Raw genomic sequence first — 24,531 nt, 5'->3', positions numbered from 1 at the left:
ACACAATGAAAGGGGTGAGGAATCGGAGGAGGAGGTGGACATCTTCCCTCTATAGAGCCAGTTTGTGCAAGGAGAGATTGATTGCTTCTCTTTTGTTGGGGGCCCAAACCAACCAGTCATTTCAGCCACAGTCGCGTGGCAGACCCTGTCGCTGAAATGATAGGTTTGTTAAAGTGTGCATGTCCTGTTTATACAACATCAGGGTGGGTGGGAGGGCCCAAGGACAATTCCATCTTGCGCCTCTTTTTTATTTTATTTATCTTTGCATCATGTGCTGTTTGGGGACTATTCTTTTAAGTGCCATCCTGACACTGCAGTGCCACTCGTAGATGGGCCAGGTGTTTGTGCCGCCCACTTGGGTCGCTTAGCTTAGTCATCCAGTGACCTCGTTGCAAATTTTAGGACTAAAAATAATATTGTGAGGTGTTCAGAATAGAGTGGAAATTATGGTTATTGAGCTTAATACTATAGGATCAAAATTACCCCCAAATTCTATGATTTTAGTTGTTTTTGAGGTTTTTTTAAAAATCACCCGAATCCAAAACACATCCGAATCCAAAACCCGAAAGGGTGGTTTTGCCAAAACGCGTCCGAATCCAAAACACGAAAAATGCCCGCTGCACATCTCTAGTCTAAACGACTCTCTTTAGAAAGGCATTTTTTTTCTTTAACACACGTTGGGAGAGTGTGTAATCCAGCATACTGTCCCTTTTAACCGATGTGAGTCGCTTATCTTGTGCATGCAACATTCTGGATCTTGTTTGTACCTTTCGTTTTGTAATCCATGGCAACAGGTGTAGTTTTCCCTTTTTTCGCGCACTACCAGGATTAGTGGGCACTCGGCTTACTCTACCCTGGCACTGCTAAGTTAAAGTTTTCACCTAAACTGACTTCCAGGTCCTGGGTCTCGGAAAATGTTATGGCCATTTAATGTGAATGGCCAAAATAATATCTGTAAAGTGCTGTGGAATGTGTGTGTGTGTGTGTGTGTGTGCGTGCGTGCTATAAAAACAACCAGTAATTCTAATAATAAAGCAACATATTAATCTGACCATCCGTTGGATGGATTCTGAACAAGGTGTAGTCTCATATTGTCAACCTCCTATGTTTGTCCTTGGTCGTCTTTTTCAATCTGGTACAATAAAAGTTGTTCCTTCCATTGAGAACAGGTTACAGTTCAGGTAATAGTTACTTGATTCTTACTAACTCCCAACACAACCATCAGGTGCTACGTGAGAGCAGTGGGCACTATTGTCTCCACCTATGAAGTGATTCCGTATGTGCAGCTTGTACAACAGGTCACAAGTACCATTGGAGCTCCATCCAATGGAACGATGGACCAACTGTAATTTGATAGTGAGAAACCTCTTCCCAGTTCTGGTTCAGCATGTGTGACACCAATGATTTGCTTGTGGTTTATTGTCAACATCAGATCCATGGGTTTAGGTCTTCTCAGTGACTATCAGCACCGGAACATCGCTCTTAAACGTCCAAGCAATTACGGTCCAAACGGACAACACCACCATCTATACCATCACTAACAATTGTAGCCTTTGGTCCATGATGTAAACATCTAGAATCTAGATGAGTTTGTGAGAAAATGGCTCGCATCGATATTTATGAACATGATAGACCAAATAACAATTTATTAATGTTCTTGTCAATTCTTTCCAGATACTGCGAGGTTTGCTATTGGCTTGTCTAATACTTTTTGGCACTACAGTAAAACTGCTAAAAGAACATTCATTAAAATTCTGAAGGTAAGCTGCAGCTATGTGTTGTGGGTCGTTGGGTCGACCCAACTTGGGTCGACCATTGAAGGTCGGTATTGCCATTAGGTCGACATGGGCTTTAGGTTGACATGTACTAGGCCGACAGGTCAAAAGGTCGACATGAGTTTTTTGACTGGTTTTGGTGTCGTTTTCTCTGTAAAGTGACGGGGAACCCAAATTAGTGCACCGTGTCCCCTCGCAGCTTCGGGCAAGGTGCCTCACTGCGCTCGACACAGGTTACCGTTCCAATCGTAGTCCACGTGGATCGTGAAGTATGAAAAAAATCCAAAAGTTGGAAAAATTTTGAAAAACTCATGTTGACCTTACGTGGTTGACCTAAGTTGGGTCGACCTAATGACCGTATCCCGTGTTGTGTGTATGACATAGTTTAAGTATTATAGCATTTTATTTTAATTTTAATTAGAGTAGTTCAGTTTATGAAAGGTAACATTTTCCAGCAACTAATTTGAATTCATTAATTTGTTTTGCTCCAGTTATACCTCTACATGAACGGTTATTGAATATTTGCTGGTAATGGAGGTGTTGCTCTATTAGTTTGTGTCCTCCAACATGTAGGCTCAATACGTAATGCATCGCATGGCGCCTGGTGGGAGTAAGCCGCCAGGTCTTATGCGACTCTACTTGCGCCGAGCACTTAAGTTGCAATGTGATTCAACTAGTACGCACAAGGAGACTTCTGATTAATTGAATGCGTTTCTTATCCAGAAATAATAAATATTCCCGATTTATGGCAATAGAATAAATCTGAGTAACTAAGATCCCTGAATATGTCACTTCATGCTTTCAAAATGTTAAAGCATAGTAATAAAGATCATACAGCTGGATATTTCTCTGCCTTAATCAAATTGGTGAGCAGCCGCAGACTCTGCAGTGCTTGTTAGCTGTATCTGTATGTAGGGCAGGGATGGGGAACCTGCGGCCCTCCAGTTGTTGTTGAACTACACACCCCAGCATGCCCTGCAACAGTTTCAGCATGGCCAAATATCAAAACAGTAGCACGGCATGCTGGTATGTGTAGTTCAACAGCTGGAGGACAAAAGGTTCCCCATCCCTGATGTAGGGCATGATATGTCCCACCACTACTGTATTTACTGCATTGAGCCAGGCAGTGTGAGACCTTACAGCAGCTTGACCTTGGCTATGTTAGAAGGGGTGTGGTATGGAAGGTAGATAGTAACTAGGTAGACAGTATCTAGGTCGACAGGGTCTAGTTCGGCAGGTCAAAATGTTGACATTCCTTTGTTGTGGGGTTTTTTTCCCCCCTGTCGCTTCGCTCGCCATGCTTCCCAATTGTATTCCACGTGGATCGTTAAGTATGAAAAGGTTCAAAAAAGAAAAAAATTGTGAAAAACTCATGTCGACCTTTTGACCTATTGACCTAGGGCATGTCGACCTAGAGACCGGATCCAGTTAGAAGTGCCTTTTCAGGAAATAGTCTGCAGCCTCTCTGCCTGATTTTGCATATACAACTTTTTTTACTTCTCTGAGCTGCTTTGAGTTTTAGTTGTCTTCCATATATGATATTACATGGCATGGCAGTGAACATATTCTCAGTTTTACTATAATTTATGCTTTAGACCAGGGCTGGCCAAACCAGTCCTCGATATCTACTAACAGTTCACATTTTCCAGACGACCTAGCTGGTGCACAGGTGTAGTCATTACTAATTAAGATATGTTGCATTCATTCCTAACTGTCCATGCTGCAGATCTCCAGGAGGCCTGGAAAACATAAAATGTTGGTAGATCTCGAGGACCGGTTTGGCCAGCCCTGCTTTAGACTGTGTAGTTATCTAACGGACTATATTAAAGAATGCTACCTCCTATATATTCAGCCGTAAAGCTCATTGCAGCATTTAGTGTCTCTAATTATAAGTTCAGATGTCTTTATGTTGTTGTTTTTTTATTTTGTGAGTATTATGTACAGTGTACTGTTCATTGTGGTGGCCTAGCATGTCTCATTGATGTGTGACTTTCAGATATTTTAAAGATGGAGCTGAGTGACGCTAATCTACAGACACTAACTGAATATCTGAAGAAAACTCTAGACCCAGACCCTGCTGTACGTCGTCCCGGTATGTGCTAAAGCCAGTAACTAACCTTTCTATAGCAGGGTTTCCATCTTGTGCATCGTGTCTATTTGAGGACCGTAACTAAACATTTTGGTGCCCTGCGCCAGAAAGAGCATTTGTTACTGTCGCTCACTGATTACTGGTCCTGGTAATCTGCCTTCCCTGCTTGCGCAATTTGAAACCAGATGTCGCCTGCTGTTTAATGGCTCCTCCTCACTCTAGGCACTGTGGGAGAGACGTCATGACTTACTGTGGAAGACAGCTCAGGAGTGAGCTTCAGCCTCGGACCGCTGACACTAGCCGCTGGGTACACTGCTATTAACATCCTAGCGGGTGTCCAGCAAATAGAGGCAGTGGGTGGATTCACCCCCAGAGTATCTTGCACCTCCCTAGTTACGTCCCTTTTCTATTGTATGTCTACTGACAGTACATTTTTTCTCTGACGTCCTAGTGGATGCTGGGGACTCCGTAAGGACCATGGGGAATAGCGGCTCCGCAGGAGACTGGGCACAGCTAAGAAAGATTTAGGACTACCTGGTGTGCACTGGCTCCTCCCACTATGACTCTCCTCCAGACTTCAGTTAGAATTCTGTGCCCGGCTGAGCTGGATGCACACTAGGGGCTCTCCTGAGCTCCTAGAGAGAAAGTATATTTTAGGTTTTTTATTTTACAGTGCGATCTGCTGGCAACAGACTCACTGCAGCGAGGGACTAAGGGGAGAAGAAGCGAACCTACCTAACTGGTGGTAGCTCTGGGCTTCTTAGGCTACTGGACACCATTAGCTCCAGAGGGATCGACCGCATGGAACCGGCCATTGATGTTCGGTCCCGGAGCCGCGCCCCGGCCCCCTTACAGAGCCAGAAGCAAGAAGAATCCGAAAAATCGGCGGCAGAAGACATCAGTCTTCACCAAGGTAGCGCACAGCACTGCAGCGGTGCGCCATTGCTCCTCATACACACTTCACACTCCGGTCACTGAGGGTGCTGGGGGGGGGGGGGGGGGGCGGCGGCGCTCCCTGAGAAGCAATAAAAACACCTTGGCTGGCAAAACTATCACAATATATAGCCCCAGAGGCTATATATGTGATAAATACCCCTGCCAGAATCCATGAAAAAGCGGGAGAAAAGTCAGCCGAAAAAGGGGCGAAGCTATCTCCCTCAGCACACTGGCGCCATTTCTCCCTCACAGATCCGCTGGAAGGAAGCTCCCTGGCTCTCCCCTGCAGTCTACACTACAGAAAAGGGTAAAAAAGAGAGGGGGGGCACTAAATTTAGGCACAATATACATATAGCAGCTATAAGGGGATATAATTTACTTAATCCCTGATTTATATAGCGCTCTGGTGTGTGCTGGCATACTCCTCTCTCTCTGTCTCCCCAAAGGGCTTTGTGGGGTCCTGTCTTCTGTCAGAGCATTCCCTGTGTGTGTGCGGTGTGTCGGTACGGCTGTGTCGACATGTTTGATGAGGAGACGTATGTGGAGGAGGAGCAGGTGCCTATAAATGTGTTGTCACCCCCTGCGGGGCAGACACCGGAGTGGATGGACTTGTGGAAGGAATTACGCGAAAGTGTCGACTCCTTACATAAAAAATTTGACGAAATGCCAAATGCGGGGCAGTCGGCTTCTCAGCCCGTGCCTGCCCAGACGTCTCAAAAGTCATCAGGGGCTCTAAAACGCCCGCTACCTCAGATGGCAGACACAGATGTCGACACGGATACTGATACCAGTGTCGACGACGAAGAGACTAGTGTAATGTCCAATAGGGCCACTCGTTATATGATTGAGGCAATGAAAAATGTTTTACACATTTCTGAGGTGACCCCAGGTACCACAAAAAAGGGTATTATGTTTGGGGAGAAAAAGCTACCAGTAGTTTTTCCCCCTTCTGAAGAATTAAATGAAGTGTGTGAACTAGCGTGGGCTTCCCCCGATAAAAAATTGGTAATTTCAAAAAAATTACTAATGGCGTACCCTTTCCCGCCAGAGGATAGGTCACGTTGGGAAACACCCCCTAGGGTGGATAAAGCACTTACGCGCTTATCAAAAAAGGTGGCACTGCCGTCCCAGGATACGGCCGCCCGAAAGGAACCTGCTGACAGAAAGCAGGAGGCTCTCCAGAAAGCTATATATACACACACTGGTATTATACTGAGACCAGCTATTGCCTCAGCATGGATGTGCAGTGCTGCAGCTGCATGGTCAGACTCCCTGTCAGAAAACATTGACACCCTAGACAGGGACACTATATTGCTAAACGTAGAGCATATTAAAGACGCTGTCTTCTACATAAGATGCACAGAGGGATATTTGCCGGCTGGCATCTAAAATAAGTGCACTGTCCATTTCTGCCAGGAGAGGGTTATGGACCCGGCAGTGGACAGGTGATGCAGATTCTAAAAGGCACATGGAAGTTTTGCCTTATAAGGGTGAGGAGTTGTTCGGGGATGGTCTTTCGGACTTAGTGTCCACAGCAACAGCTGGGAAATCAGCATTTCTGCCACATGTCCCCTCACAACCAAAGAGAGCACCGTATTATCAGGTACAGTCCTTTCGCCCCCAAAAGAGCAGACGGGGTAGAGGCGCGTCCTTTCTGCCCAGAGGCAGAGGTAGGGGAAAAAAGCTGCAACATACAGCCACTTCCCAGGAACAAAAGTCCTCCCCCGCTTCTTCTGCTAAGTCCGCCGCATGACGCTGGGGCTCAACAGGCGGAGCCAGGTACGGTGGGGGGCCGTCTCAAAAACTTCAGCGATCAGTGGGCTCGCTCACAGGTAGATCCCTGGACATCCAACCCCCCCCCCCCCCCCCCCTCCCGTTTCCTCAAATCTGCCTTAACAACGACTCCTTCAGAAAGGGAGGCTGTGTTAGAGGCAATTCACAAGCTGTATTCCCAGCAGGTGATAGTCAAGGTGCCCCTACTTCAACAAGGACGGGGCTACTATTCCACAATGTTTGTGGTACCGAAACCGGACGGTTCGGTGAGACCCATTTTAAATTTGAAATCCTTTAACACATATTTAAGAAAATTCAAGTTCAAGATGGAATTGCTCAGGGCGGTTATTGCAAGCCTGGAAGAGGGAGATTACATGGTATCTCTGGACATCAAGGATGCTTACCTGCATGTCCCCATTTACCATCCTCACCAGGAGTACCTCAGATTTGTGGTACAGGATTGTCATTACCAATTCCAGACGTTGCCGTTCGGCCTGTCCACGGCACCGAGGGTATTTACCAAGGTAATGGCCGAAATGATGATACTCCTTCGGAAAAAGGGAGTTTTAATTATCCCATACTTGGACGATCTCCTGATAAGGGCGAGGTCCAGAGAGCAGTTGTTGGTCGGCGTAGCATTATCTCAGGAGGTGCTACACCAGCACGGTTGGATTCTGAATATTCCAAAGTCTCAGCTGGTTCCGGCGACACGTCTACTGTTCCTGGGGATGATTCTGGACACAGTCCAGAAAAAAGTGTTTCTCCCAGAAGAGAAAGCCAAGGAGCTGTCATCTCTAGTCAGAGGCCTCCTGAAACCAAAACAGGTGTCGGTGCATCATTGCACGCGAGTCCTGGGAAAGATGGTAGCTTCCTACGAAGCGATTCCATTCGGCAGGTTCCATGCCAGAACCTTTCAGTGGGACCTGTTGGACCAATGGTCCGGATCGCATCTTCAAATGCATCGGTTGATAACCCTGTCTCCAAGGACCAGAGTGTCTCTGCTGTGGTGGCTGCAGAGTGCTCATCTCAGAGAGGGCCGCAGATTCGGCATACAGGACTGGGTCCTGGTGACCACGGATGCCAGCCTTCGGGGCTGGGGAGCAGTCACACGGGGAAGAAACTTCCAAGGACTTTGGTCAAGTCAGGAGACTTCCCTACACATAAATGTTCTGGAACTGAGGGCCATTTACAATGCCCTAAGTCAGGCAAAGCCCCTGCTTCAAAACCAGCCGGTTCTGATCCAGTCAGACAACATCACGGCAGTCGCCCATGTAAATCGACAGGGCGGCACAAGAAGCAGGACGGCGATGGCAGAAGCCACAAGGATTCTCCGATGGGCGGAAAATCACGTGTTAGCACTGTCAGCAGTGTTCATTCCGGGAGTGGACAACTGGGAAGCAGACTTCCTCAGCAGGCACGACCTCCACCCGGGAGAGTGGGGACTTCATCCAGAAGTCTTCCAACTGATTGTAAACCGTTGGGAAAGGCCACAGGTGGACATGATGGCGTCCCGCTTAAACAAAAAGCTAGAAAAATATTGCGCCAGGTCAAGAGACCCTCAGGCGATAGCTGTGGATGCTCTAGTGACACGTGGGTGTACCGGTCGGTTTATGTGTTCCCCCCTCTTCCTCTCATACCCAAGGTACTGAGGATAATAAGGAAAAGAGGAGTAAGAACTATTCTCATTGTTCCAGATTGGCCAAGAAGGTCTTGGTACCCGGAACTTCAAGAATTAATCTGAGGACCCATGGCCTCTGCCGCTCAGACAGGACCTGCTGCTGCAGGGGCCCTGTCTGTTCCAAGACTTACCGCGGCTGCGTTTGACGGCATGGCGGTTGAACACCGGATCCTAAAAGAAAAGGGTATTCCGGAGGAAGTCATTCCTACGCTCATTAAAGCTAGAAAAGATGTAACCGTACAACATTATCACCGCATATGGCGAAAATATGTTGCGTGGTGTGAGGCCAGGAAGGCCCCAACGGAGGAATTCCAGCTAGGTCGATTTCTGCACTTCCTACAGTCAGGGGTGACTATGGGCCTAAAACTGGGTTCCATTAAGGTCCAGATTTCGGCTCTATCGATTTTCTTCCAAAAAGAACTGGCTTCACTGCCTGAAGTTCAGACATTTGTCAAGGGAGTGCTGCATATTCAGCCTCCTTTTGTGCCTCCAGTGGCACCGTGGGACCTCAACGTGGTGTTGGGTTTCCTAAAGTCACATTGGTTTGAGCCACTCAAAACCGTAGATTTAAAATATCTCACGTGGAAAGTGGTCATGCTTTTGGCCTTGGCTTCGGCAAGGCGTGTGTCAGAATTGGCGGCTTTGTCATGTAAAAGCCGCCATTTGATTTTCCATATGGATAGGGCAGAATTGAGGACTCGTCCCCAGTTTCTTCCTAAGGTGGTATCAGCTTTTCACTTGAACCAACCTATCGTGGTGCCTGCGGCTACTAGGGACTTGGAGGATTCCAAGTTACTGGACGTAGTCAGGGCCCTGAAAATTTATGTTTCCAGGACGGCTGGAGTCGGGAAGACTGACTCGCTATTTATCCTGTATGCACCAAACAAGATGGGTGCTCCTGCTTCAAAGCAGACTATTGCTCACTGGATTTGTAGCACAATTCAGCTTGCGCATTCTGTGGCTGGCCTGCCGCAGCCTAAATCTGTAAAAGCCCATTCCACGAGGAAAGTGGGCTCTTCTTGGGCGGCTGCCCGAGGGGTCTCGGCTTTACAACTTTGCCGAGCTGCTACTTGGTCAGGGGCAAACACGTTTGCAAAATTCTACAAATTTGATACCCTGGCTGAGGAGGACCTTGAGTTCTCTCATTCGGTGCTGCAGAGTCATCCGCACTCTCCCGCCCGTTTGGGAGCTTTGGTATAATCCCCATGGTCCTTACGGAGTCCCCAGCATCCACTAGGACGTCAGAGAAAATAAGATTTTACTCACCGGTAAATCTATTTCTCGTAGTCCATAGTGGATGCTGGGCGCCCGTCCCAAGTGCGGACTGTCTGCAATACTTGTATATAGTTATTGTTAACTACAAGGGTTATTGTTGAGCCATCTTTTGAGAGGCTCTGTTGTGTTCATACTGTTAACTGGGTATATTATCACTAGTTATACGGTGTGATTGGTGTGGCTGGTATGAGTCTTACCCGGGATTCAAAATCCTTCCTTATTGTGTCGGCTCTTCCGGGCACAGTATCCTTACTGAAGTCTGGAGGAGGGTCATAGTGGGAGGAGCCAGTGCACACCAGGTAGTCTTAAATCTTTCTTAGCTGTGCCCAGTCTCCTGCGGAGCCGCTTTTCCCCATGGTCCTTACGGAGTCCCCAGCATCCACTACGGACTACGAGAAATAGATTTACCGGTGAGTAAAATCTTATTTACTGTTGCACACTTTATATCAGGCTTTCCCAACCACGGTCCTCAAGGCACACTAACAGTGCAGGCTTTAGTGATATCCAGGCTTCAGCACAGATGACTTAATTAGTAGCTCAGTTATTTTGATTTAACCATCTGTGCTGCAGCCTGGATATCACTAAAACCTGCACTGTTGGTGTGCCTTGAGGACCGTGGTTGGGAATGCCTGCTTTATATTGTGATAAAATACAAAATATTTTCATGTTGTAGAAATAAAATACTATTTTATAGTTTGATACAAACATAACTTGTCTCTAAAAAGTAGTTGAAATTGTCATCCTGTAGACAAATTATTTGGTCCTTCTCTACACAAGTGTCAGAATTTCTCCCTTTCTGGGCACATTCTAGTCCAATAGCATATGATGTGGACTTTTTAATTATGGATGCATCTTCACCAGGTTTTAATACTGTGGGGTATATTCAATAACTGTCGGAAGCTGCCGTCTTGTTGGAAAGATGGCAGCTTCCGACAGTTTTAGGTCGGAAGGGATTACGGCCCCATTTTTTCCGTCAAGTCGGGAAACCCGACTTGTCGGAATGCACGCTGATTGGCGGCTTCAGCCGCCGATCAACGCGCATTGTCGGAAGCGGGGCCAAACCCGACAGGTTTTACCCCTGTTTCCCACAATCTCAATCTAACTTTAAAAAAAGTCGGATTGAGATGAGGGAGCAAAGAGCAGAAGGGGGGGGGGGGGAGCAGTGGGGAGAGCAGGAACCCAGCGGCAGCGTCCACCCGGCTCGACAAGCGAGGTCCCGCTTGCTGGGGCCGGGTGGATGCCACCGTGAGCCTCCAGTTACGCTGCTGCAGCCGCTGCTCCCCCCACCGCCGCAGACATCTCCCCCACCCCCGGCTCTGCAGATATCTCCTCCCCCTGCATGTCAGAATGGACCCGACTTATTGAATATACCCCTGTATCTGAAACAAAAAAGGTAATAAGACAAGCTTATTAAATATGTAAGGAACAGTCTCCAGTGTACAAAAAGATTAATCTAAGGGCTATATATACACTAAGGGGTATATGCAATTGCGGTCGAATTCCCGAAAATGTCGAAAAACGGGACATTTTCGCCCAAAAAAAATAATTCGACAATGCAATACAGTACTTTTCGCCAAAAAAACGGCCATTGCAAATTCGACTTTTTGAAATTCGACTTTTTGAAATTCGGCATTTCTGCAATGGTACAAATGCGGCATTTCGACAAAAGTATATTCCATTGAAGATTGTAAATTCGACAACAGTGCTTTTAAACCGTAAATTCGTCATTTTCAATCCGCCACACTTTGCTGGCGGAATCTAATAAAAAAATTTAAAAACATGTTGTTGTTTTTTTTTTTGGTAATAGCATATCTATTTATATTAGAAGGGATTAGGTACTTGGTTTGTCTATTTAGGAGGCACAAGTATTTTATATATTTTTAAAAATATTTTTTATTTTTTTAAATGGAATGGTGTAAAAATCAGAAAAGAAAAATGCGTGGGGTCCCCCCTCCTAAGCATAACCAGCCTCTGGCTCTTTGAGCCGGTCCTGGTTGCCAAAATACGGGGGGAATTTTAACAACCAGCACCGGGCTCTGCGCCTGGTCCTGGTGCAAAAAATACGGGGGACAAAAAGAGTAGGGGTCCCCCGTATTTTTTGGACCAGCACCGGGCTCCACTAGCTGGACAGATAATGCCACAGCCGGGGGTCACTTTTATACAGCGGCCGTGGCATTAAATACCCAACCAGTCACCCCTGGCCGGGGTACCCTGGAGGAGTGGGGACCCCTTCAATCAAGGGGTCCCCCCCCCCCCAGCCACCCAAGGGCCAGGGGTGAAGCCCGAGGATGTCCCCCCCCCCCCCCCCCCCCCATCCAAGGGCTGCGTATGGGTGGCTGATGGCCTTGTTGAAAATGGAAGAATATTGTTTGTTTGCAGAAGAACTACAAGTCCCAGCAAGCCGGTACTTGGAGAACCACAAGTACCAGCATGGGGGGGGGGGGGGGGGGGGGGCGCTGGTACCTGTAGTTCTACTGAAAAAAAAAATACCCAAATAAAAACAGGACACAGACACCGTGAAAGTATAACTTTCAGCGGCTGACCGCGGGTAACCCCACCGCTGACCGCAAAGTTCCCACCATTGAAACTAATGGAGGGAGCTGTGCGATGCGCGTCTGACAGCTCCGACGCGCATACAGCCAATCGGGAGAGTGCCACGACGTGGCGCTTCCTTATTGGCTGAAGGGACCTTTCTGTGACAGGAGTCACGGGGGGTCTCTGCATTCGGGGAAAGGGGTCCCATGTGTAAACATGGGACCCCTTTCAGTCCGTCTGGTTCGGGTTAATGCGTTTTTTTTTTTTTGGCCAAGTATGTGGATTACAATAAAAGAACCGGACACTGGATCAGGTGAGTATAATTTTATTTTAAGGTACCCCGGACGTCGACATTGGAGACGAGCCCAGAGTCGGCGTGTCAACATAGGTAAGTATGTATGTGTCGGCATGTGTGAAATAAAGTTGTATTTTCACGGTGTCTGTGTCCTGTTTTTATTTGGGTATTTTTTTTGCAGTAGAACTACAGGTACCAGCGCCGCCCCCCCCCCCCCCCCCGCATGCTGGTACTTGTGGTTCTCCAAGTACCGGCGTGCGGGGAGGCTTGCTGGGACTTGTAGTTCTTCTGCAAAAAACAATATTCTTCCATTTTCAACAAGGCTATCAACCCCCCATCCGCAGCCCTTGGATGGGGGGGACAGCCTCGGGCTTCACCCCTGGCCCTTGGGTGATTGAAGGGGTCCCCACTCCTCCAGGGTACCCCGGCCAGGGGTGACTAGTTGGGTATTTAATGCCACGGCCGCAGGGCGCTGTATAAAAGTGACCCCCGGCTGTGGCATTATCTGTCCAGCTAGTGGAGCCCGGTGCTGGTCGTAAAAATACGGGGGACCCCTACTCTTTTTGTCCCCCGTATTTTTTGCACCAGGACCAGGCGCAGAGCCCGGTGCTGGTCGTTAAAATACGGGGGAACCCCTGTCATTTTCTCCCCCGTATTTTGGCAACCAGGACCGGCTCAAAGAGCCCGAGGCTGGTTATTCTTAGGAGGGGGGACCCCACGCAATTTTTTTTCGGGGTTTTCCCCCGTTTTTAAAAAAAAATCTAATCAAAATCCGTCAAATCGGCCGTTTTTCGACAGCGGGACTGTCGAATTCGTTTTTTATTGAATATGTCGAATTCCGGCACCCACCTGCCGGAATTCGACGGTCGAATTGTGTCGAATTTAAAAACGGGGGAAAAAGTGTCGCAATTCGCCCGGAATTGCATATACTCCTAAAGCTTTTTAAAAATAAAAAAAATGGAGACGTTGCCTATAGCTACAAATCAGATTTTTAGCTATAATTTCTCTTTTGCATTTTAGAAAATGATATACGGAATCTTGTTACTGAAAGCAAAACCACTACTAGTCTGTTTTAGACACTTCTGTAAATCTAAAGCGTGTCAGAATCTAAATACACACTAATAATTATACAGGTTTTAAAAAACAAATAGAATAATTCATCCATATGTGCAATGAGTGCTTGAAAATGTGTACTCTGTGGCAATGTGGTAAAGACTTCCATGTATTTAAAAAAAAAAAAAAAATGAAACGCAGAAAAAATGCTCCAGTTGTATGTTCTGGCTATAATAGTACAACAGATGCGATACAATTTAATGAACCAAAGAATCATAACAGAAAACCGATTTAGTTTCGACCTTGCTAGGCGTTAAGGTCCAATACGACTTTGGTTGAAGTTTTCTGAGTGGATACAGGGCAGTAAATGTGATTATCTGTGAGGTGACACGTCAGTTGTGTGCCCAGTTCTCTCCTAGAACCCGAATTAGAACATTTCCCGGTTCATGTAAGGTGTAACAACATTCACATTTGTAACTGCATTTGTTAATTTAGTAATACTTGGGATAATCCCACAGTTTAAGAGGGTAACCCAAATTGAATGATAGAGCTACGAGGAAAGCATTAGAGTTCTGAGTCATATTTGTATAGTAACACTGAATGTATGGCAGTTGCTTGTCCCAACGTGTCTTTTATTGTTGGTTCTCGTATAACTGCTGTAGGTGGATGCTGATAGTCAGTCAGGACTGCTGATAAGCTGCTTCTAGAGATTTGGGAAACAATGAAGTTCTAGAGTCATTCTATGTATTCAACCAGGGGTGTCTACCACCCATCTCAGATTTCTATGAACATTTCTCTAGCATCCATAAGGGATATTGGGGTAATCTAGTACGATGGGGTATAGACGTGGTCCATAGGAGCCGGTGCACTTTAAATTTCTTGGCTGGGGGAGAGGGTCCAGAGCCCCACTGGTTAGGATCTCCTAAAACTATGATGTCTGATATGTCATCCCAGGTCACTGCTAATCTACAGAAAACTCAGCTACTACAACAAGCTGTTGCAGACTTAGCTGCTAGGGCAGATGTTATACAGTCAACCGTCTCTCATGCAGGTCCACAAAAGCGTGGTCTACCTGCTCTGCTCTCTGATACAGATGAGGATATACAGGAGGATAGGGAGGTCTTGGATCCTGTTGGTGGGGATTAAGATTCTGCTCAGGGTATTGAACCCCTAATTTTGGCTATAAGGGGACGTGTTAAAGCTCCTTCCAGAGGACGCTGCGTCATGGTAGTCACTTTCCCTGATTCTGCAGAGTTAGATGACCTATTCAAGTTAGTCTGAAAAAATCCAGACAAAAAATTCCAAGTGTCAAAAAAGTTTTTTCGCACTTTCCCATTTGCTCCTGAAGGCAGGATTTTTGGGAGGAACCCCCAGGGGTTGACGTATAAGTCTCTTGACTGTCTAAAAAGGCGGTGCTGTCTGCCCCAGGCTCCTTTACCATAACGGACCGAAAAATAGAGACTCGCTAAAATCTATTTACATGGCAGCAGGTGTATCGCAAAGGCCGGTCATAGCTGGATGACCCATGCCATTCATACGTGGACTACTCAGATTCAGGAGGGCCTCTCCGGGCCTATGCCTCTGGTCACTACGGTGACACTCCTCAAGCACATTCAGGACACTACACGCGTCCTGTGTGACTCGCTCAAGGAGATCGGTAATAATGTTATTAGTGTTCACTCTAGGAGTGAAAAGGGGCAGGGCGCCGGACTCCGGGGGCACATGTGCGCGTGCAGCCGAAAAAGGGGGCGTGGCCACACCTACGTCATTTTAGGGAGTGGTGCGGCCCACAGACGCTACTATAGAGCGTCTGTGGTCGGCGACATCACTGTTGGGGGCGTGCCCAGCACCTCCGTCAGTGCTGGGCTTCCCCCAGCCCTCTTCCAATGCGTGAATGGATGCCGCGCGCATGCGCACGGCATCTATACACGCCGGGAGGGCAGGAAGCGGGCGGCTGTTCTAGCAGGGCGCCGCAAAAGGGGCAGGGCAGGTTTTGCCTGCTAAAAAAATGGGCAGGGCGCGGCGCCCTTCTAAAACAGCCTAGAGTGAACACTAGTTATGACTTCTGCCATGGCAGTGTCGGCGCGCAGGGCTTTATGGTTGCGTCGGTGGATTGCGGACGCAGAATCAAAGCGCAGTGTGGTATCCCTTGCCTTTTCTTTGGAATGGCTGTTTGGGGTTGAGTTGGATACGTGTATTTCCAAAGTAACGGCTGGGAAATCCACGTTTCTACCCTCTGGGCCCCTGCTGGCAAAACTCTCCTACACTGGGCCATCTGTGCAGTCCTTTCAGTCTAACAGATTTCGATCTAAAGGCCCATACACACTTGCCGATAAAAATAAGCGACGTCGCTCATTTTCCCCCTTCCTGAGCGACATCGTTCATTTTATCGGCAAGTGTGTATGCCGCCAGCGACGACCGATGCACGGCCCTGTGGCTCGGCAACGATCGTTGCTGTCGCCAGTGCATGCATGCAGGATCTGGACTGTCGTCCATGACCTGCATGCAGGGCTGGCGGAGGCGTGACGTCACTGAGCGATAAGAGCGGTCATATCGCTCAGTGTGTACCGGCCGGCCCGGGAGGGGAATCATTAGAAAACGTCGCTCACAAAGCGACATCGTCTAATGTGTATGGACCTTTAGGCCAGAGATGCCTCAAATGCAACTAGAGGCACCAGAGGTAAGTCAAGAAAACCTGCAAGCACCAGCTCTCAGGTCCAGACCACCAGTTCTGCTTCCACCAAGACCTCAGCATGACTGTGCCCACCCACCCCAAGGGGATCTTGAGGTGGGAGCTCGACTGCGCCGCTTAAGCCGCATCTGGGAGGCTTCCTGTCAGGATACCTAGGTCAGGGATCTCATTTCTCAGGGCTACAAGCTGGAGTTCGTGGGTGATTCCTAAATTTACAGAAGTCCCACCTGGAGCCAACTCAGTGGCTCCTGTTCCTGGGGATGTTGCTGGATACTGTGGTACAGAAAGGTGTTCCTACCAGAGGACAAGGCGAGAACACTTCAGGAGATGATCCGCATGGTGCTCTGACCTACTCGAGTGTCCATCCATCTTTGCATACGATTGCTAGGAAAGATGGTCGCCTCATACAAGGCGATCCAATATGGGAGATTCCATGCCAGACCATTTCAATTGGATCGCCTGAGCAAGTGGTCCGGCTCACATCTTCAGATGCACTGGCTAAACCGACTGTCACCTCAGGCCAGGATTTCTCTCCTGTGGTGGTTAGACTTCCAATCTCCTGGAAGGCTGGAGTTTTGGGATCCAGGATTAGACCCTCCTCACGACTGATGTGAGTCTAAGAGGATGGGGAGCTGTCACCCAAGGGGCACAGTTCCAGAGTAGGTGGTCAGCCTCCTTACGATCAACGTTCTGGAACTTCGGGTGATCTACAATGCTCTGCTTCAGGCCTCTCCTCTACTCAAGGATCACGTGATCCAAGTACAGTCTGACAACGCCACAGCAGTGGCGTATATCAATCGACAAGGAGGGACAAAAAGCAGAGCCTGCATGCGAGAGGTTTCAAAGATACTCCTCTGGGCAGAAAGAAATGCAAGAGCCATGTCGGCAATCTTCATTCTGGTTGTGGACAACTGGGAAGCAGACTTCCTAAGTTGTCTTGATCTCCACCCGGGGCTGTGGGAACACCACCATCAGATGTTCCAGTAGATCATCCACCGGTGGGGCTGCCCACAAATAGACATGATGGCTTCTCAACTCAACAAGAAGTTTAACTGGTATTGCTAACGAACCAGGGACCCTCAGGTGAGGGCAGTGGATGCACTGACGTCGGCTGGTCTACCTGTTTCCTCAGATTCCGTTGCTCCCAAGGGTGCTCAAGCAAATAAGGAGTCCAGGCAATTCTGATTGCCCCGGATTGGCTTCGGAGGGCGTAGTACGCGGGTCTTCTGCACATGTCAGTCGAAAACCCTTGGCCTCTACCACTAAGAAGAGCTCTTCTTCAACAAGGACCGTTCGTCTTCCTGGACTTACGGCGACTTCGTTTGACGGCATGGAATTTGAGCGGAACATCCTAGCTCACAAGGGCCTTTCCAAAAAGGTTATTGCTACCATGGTTCAGGCCAGGAAACCGGTGACGTCAAAACACTATCCTATCTGCAGGAGATGTCTCTTGGTGTGAGGAACGCACGTATCCGTCTGCAGAGTTCCACTTAGGACATTTCTTACGTTTCCTGCAGGCTGGTGTAGATAAGGAAAAAAGGAGAAGGTAAATAACTGCGCTATTCCTACAAACAGCTCTCTTAAGCTGGTTGCTGCTACATAACAGTGTGGGTATACTGCAGGATCCCACTAAGGATGAACAGATGTTGCAAAAAAAGTGTTCAGCGCATCCCTAGCTTAAAACATTTCAATAAAGTGTTCTACGATGGTCCATAACCATAAATAATGTCCACAATAAGACAATGATGGAGTTTAAAATGAAAAATGTATTAAAAATTATTTGGTAAAAAGTGTATACTATGGGGGATATCCAATTATCCCCGTTAAAACATCGGGTCCGAAAAATGGCCGTTTTCGCCCGTTTATCTGACTTTTTTTTTTTTTCCAATGTTTCACCGTATTTTTTATTATTATTTTTTATACAGGCTATCCTGTTAAATCGCGTGTAAAGAAACAAAAAACCTTTTCTCCCGAAAACACACAGCTTCAGTGAAACCTGTGTGTTTTCGGGTGAAACGGACCCCGTTTTCGGACGAACACAGGGCTGTTTCCGTGGATTCTGCTTCGGGCTGAACAAAATCCCTGATAAGCCGATGCGTGCCAATAGCCCCCGGCGACACAATTAGCCCCGGTAAAAAAAAAAAAAAACGGGGCTAATTGGATATCCCCCTATATGTGTTTGGAATTAAACTATCCAGTACCGTTACACACAACTAACCTATAACACATAGACAGACATGTATGTAAACCTTTGGCACACTTATTAGAGTTTTACCCACTGGTGGTTTAGTCTTTAAATTTCTTAGACTGGGATATCAAATTGGAGTCAATATAGAGGCAGTCTCTGTAAGTGAGTGAAACTTTTCCGTTACTCTGCTTAATTGCTAGCACAGTGTTGGAGTATGGTGGTACCTCCGCCTACTGTATTCCTTTTTCTCTCTTCTGCTTAGTAGGGATATCTGTGCAGGGAGATCCTCATATTCGTTGGTGGTGTAGTGGTGGTAATGTAGTCTGCCGGCAGACTCCCGCTGCTCCGTGTCTCCGTCCATGCGGCCACTTAAGCGGGATAGATTACTCCGCAATCAACGCGTTTCGCGTAGACGATAGGTTTCCTCAGAATGGCTGCATAGTCGATCTACAGTTCTCCGCTGTTCTTATTGCTGCGGCGGGGTTGATTCTCTTCCATCCTTAAACAAGATGGTTTTAACTGCGCCTTGCTCTTGCATTATTTTAATAGCCTTTTTATCCAATACACAACACATAATATGTAACATACAACACATTATACACCACATTGACACACATGAACAAGTTATAGTACTATATTTATGTATATGTGGTATCTTATGTGTTGAATGGGAGCGCTGCAACACTTTAACCAAGGTATATTTATATACCATACTGGAGATGTTTATAGTAGTTATCCTAATTTTATGATTAGGTTAATTTTTTTAATACAATGACAAGAATAATGATAAAAATTAGCTAGTGAAGATAGATATAGATAAAACGGAGAATAAAAGTAAAGATAAATAAAATACAGTGACAGCAATATAAATATTAAGGACATTCTTATTGAAGATATTTTTATAAAATTATATGTATTTGTTAGTAGCAGGTAGAGTTCATATACACTGCTCAAAAAAATAAAGGGAACACTTAAACAACACAATGTAATTTCAAGTCAATCAGACTTCTGTGAAATCAAACTGTCCACTTAGGAAGCAACACTGACAATCAATTTCACATGCTATTGTGCAAATGGAATAGACAACAGGTGGAAATTATAGGCAATTAGCAAGACACCCCCAATAAAGGAGTTGTTCTGCAGGTGGTGACCACAGACCACTTCTCAGCTCCTATGCTTTCTGGCTGATGTTTTGGTCACTTTTGAAAGCTGGCAGTGTTTTCACTCTAGTGGTAGCATGAGACGGAGTCTACAACCCACACAAGTGGCTCAGGTAGTGCAGCTCATCCAGGATGGCACATCAATGCGAGCTGTGGCAAGAAGGTTTGCGGTGTCTGTCAGCGTAGTGTCCAGAGCATGGAGGTGCTACCAGGAGACAGGCCAGTACATCAGGAGACGTGGAGGAGGCCGTAGGAGGGCAACAACCCAGCAGCAGGACCGCTACCTCCGCCTTTGTGCAAGGAGGAACAGGAGGAGCACTGCAAAATGACCTCCAAAAAGAAAAAGGAAAGATTGTCTCTTAGTTGGCGCACAAAAGGAGAAAGAAATGATTTAATCTAAAATATAACTTTTAATAGTGATCAGTTAAAATAGATGTGAAATATATCTGAAAAAATGTTTTATTAATAAAAGATATTATATCTATTAAGAATATTCACTGTGTCACTTGTTTTATTTCCATTTATTTTGTTATTCTAAGGATCCAGACCACTCTTAGCATATATCCACCGGTTGGTATAATTTTAAAAAGGTGTGTCACTCTGCAGGGGACCAAAGGGGGGGCTTGTGTGGAACGGGTCCACGGTACCCCTATTTAAGCTTAATATAGATTGTATTTAGGTCTCCTTTCCACACTGTTAATATATTACAGAAAGAGTGTCCCGTAATATAATGCACTTTTTAAATACAGTGCCATTTATATAACACCCCCGTCCTGTGATTTCTCATACAGATAATTGTTTGCCTGTTCTTATTACCAGGCTAAGTTATTGGGGCAAAACACTGTCACAAGTAAAATCATAGTGTTGCGATCCCCTATTGGATTGACATAATACTGTAACGTTTATTACTTTCCTATAAGGAGTTCCTATGATAAGGAGATTCGTGGATATAATGGGATAAATTAATACATGATATGTTTATGTTCAGCATCACACGCCTGTCTTTACAATTTTATCCCATTATGTTATAGACAAGAGGCCATTGAGAATAAGGAGTAACCACAATATTTTATATCATGTGATTATAATTTTACACGTATATCGTGTTCTTGTTATATGCCAGATGTGTAGTACAGTGTTGGTAGTTTAATACATTTCTCTTTTGTATCTCAAAGGATATCAAAGTATGTGAAAGCAAGGGGTCACTGAGACCTATGCAGTAAATGATGTCTCTCTTTATTCGTTTACACGGCTATTGCTGTTGCATACAGATTGAAATACACCTAAAGTGTCTTTGCAGCAGTGATTTAATGCATAATTGATCTCTCATATGTCTCTCACAAAATAAAGGCACAACGCCACTAGGACATATGTAATGTATTGATTCTACACATGTACATGCAGCCGCACGCAGCTGAATTATCATCAGCGTGTCACTGCAACAGCTGTTTTAATTGTGAGTGTGGTCTGTGTTGATTCCCCCAAGTTCAATACTGAGAGAATCTGTGATTATTTTATTACAAGTGTTGTCGTTTAACTATCATCAGCATGTCGCCACAGCAGCTGTTCTTATTGTGATTGCAATCTATACTGATTCCCCCGAATTCATTACTGAGAGAATCAGTGTTTTTTCAGTTGCAGGTGTTATGATTGAGCCACCATCACCGTATTGCTGCAACAGCTGTCTGGTTTTAATCTATACCGATTCCCCCGAATTCAATATTGATGGTATCCGTACTTGTTCTATTGTGGGTATTTTAATTTAATCACCATCAATGTGTCACTGCAACAACTGTTTCGATTATAGGTGTGATCTGTGCTAATTTCCGAACTCAATACTGAGAGTATCAATACCTTAACAAATGTATTTTTGATCACCGTCAGCACCTCCCTATAACAGCTGTAAATAGGGAGGTGCTGACGGTGATGGTGGCTCAATCATAACACCTGCAACTGAAAAAACACTGATTCTCTCAGTAATGAATTCGGGGGAATCAGTATAGATTGCAATCACAATAAGAACAGCTGCTGTGGCGACATGCTGATGATAGTTAAACGACAACACTTGTAATAAAATAATCACAGATTCTCTCAGTATTGAACTTGGGGGAATCAACACAGACCACACTCACAATTAAAACAGCTGTTGCAGTGACACGCTGATGATAATTCAGCTGCGTGCGGCTGCATGTACATGTGTAGAATCAATACATTACATATGTCCTAGTGGCGTTGTGCCTTTATTTTGTGAGAGACATATGAGAGATCAATTATGCATTAAATCACTGCTGCAAAGACACTTTAGGTGTATTTCAATCTGTATGCAACAGCAATAGCCGTGTAAACGAATAAAGAGAGACATCATTTACTGCATAGGTCTCAGTGACCCCTTGCTTTCACATACTTTGATATCCTTTGAGATACAAAAGAGAAATGTATTAAACTACCAACACTGTACTACACATCTGGCATATAACAAGAACACGATATACGTGTAAAATTATAATCACATGATATAAAATATTGTGGTTACTCCTTATTCTCAATGGCCTCTTGTCTATAACATAATGGGATAAAATTGTAAAGACAGGCGTGTGATGCTGAACATAAACATATCATGTATTAATTTATCCCATTATATCCACGAATCTCCTTATCATAGGAACTCCTTATTATAGGAAAGTAATAAACGTTACAGTATTATGTCAATCCAATAGGGGATCGCAACACTGTATGATTTTACTTGTGACAGTGTTTTGCCCCAATAACTTAGCCTGGTAATAAGAACAGGCAAACAATTATCTGTATGAGAAATCACAGGACGGGGGTGTTATATAAATGGCACTGTATTTAAAAAGTGCATTATATTACGGGACACTCTTTCTGTAATATATTAACAGTGTGTAAAAGGAGACCTAAATACAATCTATATTAAGCTTAAATAGGGGTACCGTGGACCCGTTCCACACAAGCCCCCCCTTTTGGTCCCCTGCAGAGTGACACACCTTTTTAAAATTATACCAACCGGTGGATATATGCTAAGAGTGGTCTGGATCCTTAGAATAACAAAATAAATGGAAATAAAACAAGTGACACAGTGAATATTCTTAATAGATATAATATCTTTTATTAATAAAACATTTTTTCAGATATATTTCACATCTATTTTAACTGATCACTATTAAAAGTTATATTTTAGATTAAATCATTTCTTTCTCCTTTTGTGCGCCAACTAAGAGACAATCTTTCCTTTTTCTTTTTGTGTCTTCAACCTTATTGTCTATGGCGGCACCCCCAACATATGATAGTGAATCAACACCACAATACATGTATTAATGGGGTTCATTTCATTTAATAAAGAACACATGTTGACCTTTTGACTGGTGCAGAAGTTTTTCCTTTCCCCTTTGTTCCCTTTTTTGTTAAAACAAAATGACCTCCAGCAAGCCACAAATGTGCATGTGTCTACTCAAACAATCAGAAACAGACTCCATGAGGGTGGTATGAGGGCCCAACGTCCACAGGTGGGGGTTGTGCTTACAGACCAACACCGTGCAGGACGTTTGGAATTTGCCAGAGAACACCAAGACTGGCAAATTCGCCACTGGCGTCCTGTGCTCTTCACAGATGAAAGCAGGTTCTCACTGAGCACGTGACAGAGTCTGGAGACGCCAAGGAGAATGTTCTGCTGCCTGCAACATCCTCCAGCATGACCAGTTTGGCAGTGGGTCAGTAATGGTGTGGGGTGGAATTTCTTTGGGGGGCCGCACAGCCCTCCATGTGCTTGCCAGAGGTAGCCTGACTACCATTAGGAACCGAGATGAGATCCTCAGACCCCTTGTGAGACCATATGCTGGTGCGGTTGGCCCTGGGTTCCTGCTAATGCAAGACAATCCTAGACATCATGTGGCTGGAGTGTGTCAGCAGTTCCAGCAAGGCGAAGGCATTGATGCTATGGACTGGCCTGCCCATTCCCCAGACCTGAATCCAATTGAGCACATCTGGGACATCATGTCTCGCTCCATCCACCAACACCATGTTGCACCACAGACTGTCCAGGAGTTGGTGGATGCTTTAGTCTAGGTCTGGGAGGAGATCCCTCAGGAGACCATCCGCCACCTCATCAAGAGCATGCCCAGGCGTTGTAGGGAGGTCATACAGGCACGTGGAGGCCACACACACTACTGAGCCTCATTTTGACTTGTTTTAAGGACATTACATCAAAGTTGGATCGGCCTGTAGTGTGTTTTTCCACTTTAATTTTGAGTGTGACTCCAAATCCAGACCTCCATGGGTTAATAAATTTGATTTCCATTGATAATTTTTGTGTGATTTTGTTGTCAGCACATTCAACTATGTAAAGAACAAAGTATTTAGTAAGAATGTTTCATTCATTCAGATCTAGGATGTGTTATTTTAGTGTTCCCTTTATTTTTTTGAGCAGTGTATATAATCATCCATATTCTTATGGTCTACATCTATTATCGTCTAATTATAGAAACCTAGAATTTGATGGTAGATAAGAACCACTTGGCCCATCTAGTCTGCCCCCCTTTTTTTTTTTTTCTTTACCATTTTTATCTCCAAACTTATTTGATCCCTATTTCTTTATAAGGATATCCTTATGTCTATCCCATGCATGTTTAAATTGCCCTACTGTCTTAGCCTATACCACCTCTGATGGGAGGCTATTCCACTTGTCCACTACCCTTTCTGTGCAGTAATTTTTCCTCAAATTTCCGCTGAACCTCAAGGATCATGTGTTGCTGGAGCAAGGTGCAATACCGAAGTCAACACAACCCATCCAGGACATGGGGAAAAGGAAGAGAAGAACTATAAGCCCAAGTACAAGCGGGGAAAGTGTGGAGGGATTAAGACCAAATGGAAAAAGGAACAACAAATCAAAGAAAAACGCAAAGAGCTGTCAACAGAAAGGCATCTTCAACTTAAGCAAATATGAACTCAGTGATGGGCAATTGAGAGCCCTACAGAAGGGGCTCAAATTTGCACCCACAAATAAACTGAATAAATTCAATACTTTTATAGATCTGCATTCATTTATTAGAAAATTAACCCTGAAGA

General features: G+C 45.5%; 1 protein-coding gene across 2 annotated transcripts in view; it reads left to right on the top strand.

Moving 5' to 3' along the window:
• CSE1L (chromosome segregation 1 like) overlaps nucleotides 1-24,531 on the top strand; it is a 238,785-nt gene that overhangs the window by 10,531 nt on the left and 203,723 nt on the right. For both annotated transcript variants that reach the window (XM_063958891.1, XM_063958892.1), the window contains exons 2-3: nucleotides 1,675-1,760; nucleotides 3,772-3,867. In XM_063958891.1, coding sequence (XP_063814961.1) covers nucleotides 3,783-3,867 — 85 coding nt within the window. In that variant the 5' untranslated portion in view covers nucleotides 1,675-1,760; nucleotides 3,772-3,782. The remainder of the gene's footprint in view (nucleotides 1-1,674; nucleotides 1,761-3,771; nucleotides 3,868-24,531) is intronic.

The sequence above is a fragment of the Pseudophryne corroboree genome, chromosome 3, assembly GCF_028390025.1.
Source record: "Pseudophryne corroboree isolate aPseCor3 chromosome 3, aPseCor3.hap2, whole genome shotgun sequence".
In the NCBI taxonomy this organism is placed as follows: Eukaryota; Metazoa; Chordata; class Amphibia; order Anura; family Myobatrachidae; genus Pseudophryne; species Pseudophryne corroboree.
The sequence above is the reverse complement of the archived record's forward strand: the minus strand, read 5'-3'. Positions and strand labels throughout refer to the sequence as shown.